At 37.0% G+C, this 8,101-nt stretch overlaps 1 protein-coding gene across 1 annotated transcript; it reads right to left on the bottom strand.

The window, feature by feature from the left end:
* Positions 1 to 3,107: 3,107 nt before the first annotated feature.
* On the bottom strand, positions 3,108 to 3,813 carry LOC147904950 (uncharacterized). Its single transcript, XM_087385250.1, has 2 exons — positions 3,538 to 3,813; positions 3,108 to 3,416 (listed from the first exon to the last, which is right to left on the bottom strand). Exons 1-2 carry the CDS (start codon positions 3,724 to 3,726, stop codon positions 3,273 to 3,275), a joined length of 333 nt encoding a protein of 110 aa, XP_087241376.1. The 5' UTR covers positions 3,727 to 3,813; the 3' UTR covers positions 3,108 to 3,272.
* Positions 3,814 to 8,101: the final 4,288 nt, after the last annotated feature.

Raw genomic sequence — 8,101 nt, 5'->3', positions numbered from 1 at the left:
TCCCTTTCTTTTCCATTCCTCTTTTTCTTCTCTCTTTTCTACATCCATCCCTCTTTCTTCTCTCTTTTCTTCTCTTTTTTTCATCCCTTCCCTTTTCTTGTCATTATCCCTTCCTATTTTCTTCTCTTTTCTCTTCTCTTCTCTTCTTTTTCTGCATTTCCTTATCTTCTCTCTTTCCCAATTCTTTTTCCACATTCTATCTTTCTTCTCTTTTCTGTATTCCATCCTTCTTCTCTTTTCACATTTTTCATTTTGTAATTTGGATATTGTACATCTTTTCCCTCTTCTTTCAAACTCTTCATTGTATCTTGAGTGTGCTTTTCATCTTGCCTATCTTGAAACCTTTGTATGCCTCTCTTGGAAGCGATGATAACCTTCATTGTATGATAAGAAAGGAAATCTAGACTAGCTAGTTTATGGAGATAGAAAAGATAGAGAGATGATGAATCTCCCCTAAAGAAAGGGCTAATGCACCCCTTGTGGTTTGACTAGTATGCCAGCTCTAAATTAATACATGCCAAAGGAGGAAACTAGTACTAGTCAAAATCCACAGAGAAACACATCAAAGTGCATGATCAAAGAGGAAGTGACAATGTGAAGAGCATGTTGGGATGAGGAAAAAAGGGGCTTTCAAAAGAAGAGGTTGATACGTGATCTAATTGGGATTTTCAAGAATAGTCAAACTTCATAAGATAGCATGGAAGATGTGAAGTTTGGGAAGATTGAGATGTAATCTATTTGGGATTTCCAAGAGTAGTCAAATTTCATAAGATAGCATGGAAGATGTGAAGTTTTGGATAAACATTATAGCCAATTTCCCCTTAGCCATAAATAGCACCAATTGAACTTCCTAATGACCCTTGCGTATGTCCCATGAGGCCTAAAACTTAAAAATACAACAAGAAAGTCAAAGGGATGCTAGTGGCTTTGATGTTGTCGATTATGAAATGCATACATCTTTGATATGTCCTACAAATCCCATTGCAAGGATGTGTATGGAAAAGGAAGCAATGTAAAATGACAAATAATGAGAAAATAATATTGCATTTATTCAATCTTGAGATATTACATCCATTCTGGGTGAACAAAACTACGAATACGAATCACATTACCATCAACTAGAAATAATTAATGCGGCTTGATGTGAAGCTTGTGGGCATTGATATGAATAAGAAAAGGAGAGAGCCTAAGTAAGGAGTCAAGATATCAAATGTTTAATTTATCATATGTATATTGAATGAGATTTAAACAAACTAACCATTCATGCCATTGAATTAACTTCAAACAAATTAACCGTTCATACCACTAGGGATTTATATTGAATGAACTTTAAACAAAGTCCATTGATTGAACCGGTTGGTTATCAAGTGCCATGAAAAAGGAATTTTTGCCTAGCTATAAGCCTAAAATTATTCAATAAAGATATCAAATGCTTATTTTATCATATGTATATTGAATGCAATTTAAACAAACTAACCATTCGTACCATTGAATGATCTTCAAACAAACTACCCATTCATACCAAAGGGGATTTATATTAAATGAACTTTAAACAAAGTCCATTGAATGAACTTCAAACAAACTGACCACTCATACCACAAACTCCATGAATTTTTTCCTAGCTCAAAACCTAAAATTATTCAATGAAGATATCAAATGTTTATTTTATCATATAGTCCATTGAATGAACTTCAAACAAACTGACCACTCATACCACAAATTCCATGAATTTTTTCCTAGCTGGAAACCTTAAAATAATCAAGACATCAAATGTTTATGTTATCATATGTATATTGAATAACCTTTAACCAAGCTAACCATTTATACCATTGCACATGAACATCAAAACCTAAAATTGTTAGATCAAAATATCAAATGTTTATTTTATAATATGTATATTGAATGAAATCATATGTATATTAAATGAACTTTAAACATTCTAGCCATTTTACCATTTTATAATATGTATATTGAATGAAATCATATGTATATTAAATGCACTTTAAAACATTCTAACCTTTCATACTATTGAATGAATTTCAAACAAACTAACCCAATCATACCAAAAGGGCTTTATATTGAATGAATTTTAAACAAAGTCCATTGAATGATATTCAAACAAACTTTCAATGATATTCAAACAAACTAACCACTTATACCAAAATCCATTGAATAAAATCATATTTATATTAAATGAACTTTAAACATTCTAACCATTCATTCCATTGAATGAACTTCAAACAAACTAGCCCATTCATATCAAAAGGGATTTATATATTGAATGAACTTTAAACAAAGTCCATTGAATGATCAATATTTGAATGATCAATATTCAAACAAACTAACCACTTATACCACAAACTCCATTGAAATTCAAAGAAACTATCCATTTAATATTACTAATCATTCATACCATTGAATGAACTTCAAACAAACTACCCATTCATACCAAAAGGGCCTTATATTGAATAAGCTTTAAACAAAGTCCATTGACTGAACTACAAACAAACTAATCAATGTGAATTTCAAACAAACTACCCATTCATACCAAAAGGGCCTTATATTGAATAAGCTTTAAACAAAGTCCATTGACTGAATTACAAACAAACCAACCATTAATACCACAAACTCCCTCAAACTTCAAATAAACTACCCATTCATACTAAAAGGCATTACGAATAAATTTAATACATTTCAAATCAAATAGTTATTTATACGATTACTTTATGATATTTAGATTGCGTGAACTTCAAATTGATTACCCATTCGTATAAAAATGATTATTAAAATTGAATAATAAATTAAGCATTCATAGGAGAAATGATTATTTCAATGTCTTTGTGAATTTAAACCAACCATAAGTTCAATTTACTTCCTTCCAAAGGGTTAGAAAATTCCATTCCCTTTTAAACAATTAGCTACTTTTGAATAATAAATTAAGCATTCATAGGAGAAATGATTATTTCAATGTCTTTGTGAATTTAAACCAACCATAAAGTTCAATTTACTTCCTTCCAAAGGGTTAGAAAATTGCATTCCCTTTTAAACAATTAGCTACTTTTCCATATCTATTGTACGTAAAACCGAATTTACTTGGAGCAGATCGACTAGTGAAAGGATAGCTAGTGTACAACGGATACTTGAAACAACTCTGGTTATTGTGGGAACGACCAGCATGAAGCGAAATGCGTAGTATATAATTAAGCAGCACCTTTATACACACTTTATTACGGGAAGGCTGAACGGTAGACAACATCATAACACACTGCCTCCTAGAGGTCCTCGGCCTTTTTCTCGTTTCGATGCTCATGGAATGCGAGGCCACCTTCTCCAAGAGCGCCAGCTGCTGCAGCCTCTTCCTCTAACTTGTGGCGACGAGCGTGCTCGGGATCCTTCTCGGCCTCGCGCCTTTCGTACTGCAATTCCAAGATGGAGATCAAAAGATTGGGCATAACAAGATGCAGCTAAAGAACCGCCTTAAAAGTTTCCTGTTCACAAGTTTATTAGCAGATCTAGAGCCAAAAGTTCACGACTTACTAGGCCCAATCCACCCGCCGCTGCAGCACCCAGCTCATCCAAATGCTCTTTACGCTTATCACGCTGGACCTCCTTCTGGCCCTCATCGAGCCCAGAAGCATCCACGGTGTCCTGGTTGTATGTATCCGTGGTATCAATGTCGGCAGATGGCTGCTGCTCGTCTCGATTGTGGTGGAAGAGGTGAGCCATGGGAAAACCAAGACGACAGTTCAGAGATAAGGAAGCAAGGGGCTGACCAAAGAGTTAATTGACAACGAAAGTGAAGAGATGCTGTGCAGAAATTCACAATTAAGATTAGCAGTAAGCTGGAGATGCTGTTTATATAAATAATGGCGTGGAGGACGTGAAGGTGGTGGCGGCAAGTGTCATGGGCACGCGGCATTAGATTTGTGAAGATGCGTTGTTCCCGTCGGGCACCACCCGGTCTCGGCAGCAACCTTTCAAGTGTTTGGGCGCGTGGCAAAGCCTCCCTCTCTCTCTCTCGCTCTCTCTCTCTCCACGAAGTTTCGTAGCCACTTGCCTACGGATTTTAAGAATAGTGTGTAGCGGAACTTGTGGATCTCTTTGGTTATCACACTAGGGGCAGATGGGGCACAAGGAAATGTAGTGGGCAGATGGGGCATACCAACGGCACGCGTTTCAAGCCACACGGGAAGGGAGCCCCTTAGTACGGGTTGCAAACTATGAAAGGAGGGTCAACATGATGGAGACTAGTTATCGAAGGAGGGCACATCAGATTGTAGGGGTAGAGCCCCCCAATGCATCCAGCACCGGGGTGGCGAGATGAGTCCAACCATAATGGTTGGATTCGTCATCGAACCCATATGCCGTGAGCACCATCGCATGTTGCACATTAACCTTCGTGTGAATAGAAAAAGTGTCTAAATTCGCACCTAAATGCGCGTATTGCGCATTCAGGTGTGCGAAAACAGGCCCTAGGAAGTCTGAGTTTTTCTCATGACCTTCAAGGCTTTGAAGGCTACTGCATACGCAATCTACCTCTAACTTTCAAATTTCTTGTTCCTCTAATTTAATACAAATCTCATTTTCTCTCTTTAAAAAATCAAATTTCTTATTCCTCTAATTTAACACAAATCTCATTTTCTCACAAAAAAAAGTTTTGTAAAACCTGCATGTATTTTGTGTCATCGAGTGTGAGTTTGATTCCTAAATAGTTCGTGCCATTATGTGCATGAGTTCGATCCTTGGAATCGCTCAGACTTGACTCCTTGGCATTGTTGCCATGAAGTAAATTCTCTCTCTCTCTCTCTCTCTCTCTCTCTCTCTCTCTCCATATAATATGTAAACAATCTCTTGGTTTAAGCAAAAAAGCCTAAATGGCGAAGTTTGAGCAAGCACTAGTTGCCTCGTCTGTGTGGCATAAAAGGTTAAAATAAAGCTTGTTTCTCCCTCTTGCTAATCCACTGTTAGAATCAAGGATAGAATAAGGTTGTCAAAGGAAACTCAAATCTCTTAATTGGCTTAGGTACACGAATATACAAATGAAATCCAACCAAAATTGCAATTTCTCATTTTTGGATCCTTTTGAGGCATGGGCGGGTGTAACACGTGTGTGTCCCAATCTCATGCAGTTAAGTGCCCTATGAAAGACTTGCCCAAAGCACTAACACATCACACAAGGTAGGCTCAATAGTTGGCTTACTTTACCTAGGTGCTCATATAGTTAAAGACCCCTTACTTGAATGTGCCCATCTAGAGTCTATCTTCCTACCTCTCTTGTTGCATTTCTTGTACCCCATTGCACCAATAGCACCCACACAAGTAAATGCACTCCCAGATCAACCCCATGGATAGTGTTGCAAGTGGTTGCTTGGCGTCATGTTCATGAGCTTTGTGGGCTATGGCTAGCATGTCCATGGTCTTCATCAACATCTGTCCGCGCTACACTTAGAGATCCCTTGTGGGCTTGGAAGGGGAAGTACAAGAAATGCAAGGGAAGGCAAAATGTTGAGAATTCGAATTGGGGGGACATTTTAGGAGGGAGGGGGATTTCAAATATCATGGCCAAGATCTCCGCACAAAATGATCAAGGCTGAAATGGTTCTTAAATTTGAATTGACTGAGTTGTGCCTCTGTTTATGTTGTAATTATGGATGGCCATGATTTCAACTTGCCCTCCTAAACGTTAAGGGAGATTTGCTTGGGAGTAATTTTGAGGAGATCACATTGTCCTCTCGTTGATAGACAGACGTCCCCTTGTCCCCACTCCCTCCTCCTATCCTCTCCTTGCCCCTCCTCTCTTCCCTAGTGTCCATGTTGTCCCCACCACCACCTAGCCTCATTGTATTTATTGGCATGGTATGTTTACACATCCTTTTAGATGGGAGTGCTAATTTCCCTCTCTCTTGGTGGTCTGTACCCCCAACTTGTTGCACATGCAACATGTTGGGGGGTACATCAACCTATTACACATGCAACAGGGTGGGGGTGCAAATTATAAAATTTCCTCAATTTGTGTAATAGGTTGTGTGCACCCCCAAGCTATTGCACATGCAATAGGTTGGGTGTACACTCAACCTATTGCACATGCAATAGGTTGGGGGTGCACACAACCTATTGCACATGCAATAGGTTGGGGGTACACACAACCTGTTGCACAAATCATCAATTTTTCTTGATTTGTGCAATAGGTTAGATGCACCCCCAACCTATTGCACATACAACAAGTTGGGGGTACACTCAACCTATTGCACATGCAACAAGTTGGGGGTGCATGCAAGTTGTTGCACAAAATAATATAGTTTGTAAATTATTAATTATAATTTAGGGTTTAGCTAGGCTTTAAGATCTATGGTCTAGGGTTGAAGGTTTAGAGACCAAGGCCTAAGGTCTAGGTTCTAGGGTCTTAGACCTACATTTTAGGGTCTAGGATGTAAGGGCAAGCATCCAAGGTCATGATTCTAGGGTTTAAAATTTAGGGCTTATAGGTTAGTGTATAAGGTTAAGATTTTAGAGTCTAGAATGTAGGGTCTAGGATCTAGGGTCTAGGGTCTAAGGTCTAGGGTTTCAGGTTAAGTGTTTAGGGTTTGGGATTTAGGGTTTTGAGTTTTGAGTTTAGGGTTTATGGTTTATGGTTTAGGGCTTATTGGTTCGTGTATAAGGTTAAGAGTTTAGAGTCTAAAATCTAGGGTTTAGGGTTTAGGATCTAAGGTCTAGGGTTTAGGGTTTAAGGCCTAGGAACTAGGGTTTAGGGCTTAGGGCTTAGGGCTTATAGGTTAGTGTAAAAGGTTAAGAGTTCAGAGTCTAGAATCCAGGGTCTAGGGTCTAGAGTCTAGAGTTTAGGTCTAAGGTCTAGGATTTAGGGTGTATAATTTAGGGCATAGGGCTTAGGGTTTAGTAAAAAATATGTAAAATGCATTCCACACTATGAAATTGATATCCAATGGGTATGATGCTTTGTAAAGGCCTTAATATAAGTAAGTTTAATACTTGTGCAAAGTATTATACCTATCAGGGACAAGCACATAGGCCAAAAGCACACCGATGAATATTTTTCAGCACTCATGCATGATGCATGATAAGAAACAAGAAAATATGCCAAATCATGCTAATGGTATAATATCAGTTTAGTACTTTACAAAGGCCTTAAACTATGTGATTTTAAACCTTTTGCAAAGTATCATACCCATCGGAGCCAAGCATATACCCTAGAAGCACAATGAAGCATATTTTTCAACAACCAAGTATGATGCATGGTAAGAAAGATGGATTCAATAATGTCCATTCCAAACCATTAAAACAATATTAAATGGTATGGTACTTTGTAAAGCATTTAAATCTATTTATTTTAAGGCCTAAATAACCATTGGATACAAACACATAGGCTACAAGCACCCTGATGCAAATGTTTCTACACTCATGCATGATGCATGTACAAAACAAAGAAATACTAAGCAAATGATATCGTATGGGTATGATACTTTGTAGATGTCTTAAACTAAGAAACTTCAAGGCCTCTTTAAAGTATCATACCCATGAGAGATACATACATAGGATAAAAGCACACCGATGCATATTTCGAACACCAAGCTTACAAATTCATTCACTAATTTTTAAATTAGTTTTGGAATTCTGTGTACTTCCTGGTTTATAATTCACTAATACTCTTCAAATTTTCAAAGAAAATTATTTAATTCTCTTTTTCTTTTAATTTTTAAAAATATTGTAATAAAAAAATGTTATGCTAATAATTTTAAATTAACTTATAATTTATTTTAGTTTATATTTTTTCAAACATTGAATATCTTGAAAAGTTTTGAAAAGTACAAATCAAATCAAGCTTCTTGATATTGTTGTGACTTTAATAAAAATAAAATAATTTTTTCTAATAAAAATAAAGTAAATTATAATATTTTAAAATAGAAAGTCAATCTATATTTACTTACATTTTTTAAATAATAACCATTTATTTATCTATTTATTTTCTAGGATGGGATAGAAGAAATCGAGGTTGGGGCACGCAGACAACGAGGCACATGAGGATGGGAGGTGCAAGACAGGTGGAAGGGGGAGGCTCGGCAGTTCCATCCAGATAATCAACTAC

This window comes from Dipteris shenzhenensis, chromosome 2 (assembly GCF_047967505.1).
Source record: "Dipteris shenzhenensis isolate YYH24624 ecotype China chromosome 2, Dip_SZ_1.0, whole genome shotgun sequence".
Taxonomy (NCBI): Eukaryota; Viridiplantae; Streptophyta; class Polypodiopsida; order Gleicheniales; family Dipteridaceae; genus Dipteris; species Dipteris shenzhenensis.
Note: the sequence above shows the minus strand (reverse complement) of the source record. Positions and strands in the feature narration are given on the sequence as shown.

Excerpts from the sequence above, each read along its gene's own strand:
- LOC147904950 (XM_087385250.1), bottom strand. The coding sequence starts at position 3,726 with ATGGCTCACCTCTTCCACCACAATCGAGACGAGCAGCAGCCATCTGCC. Across the intron at positions 3,417-3,537 it reads CGGCGGGTGGATTGGGCCTA|TACGAAAGGCGCGAGGCCGA; the intron begins GTAAGTCGTGAA and ends TTGGAATTGCAG.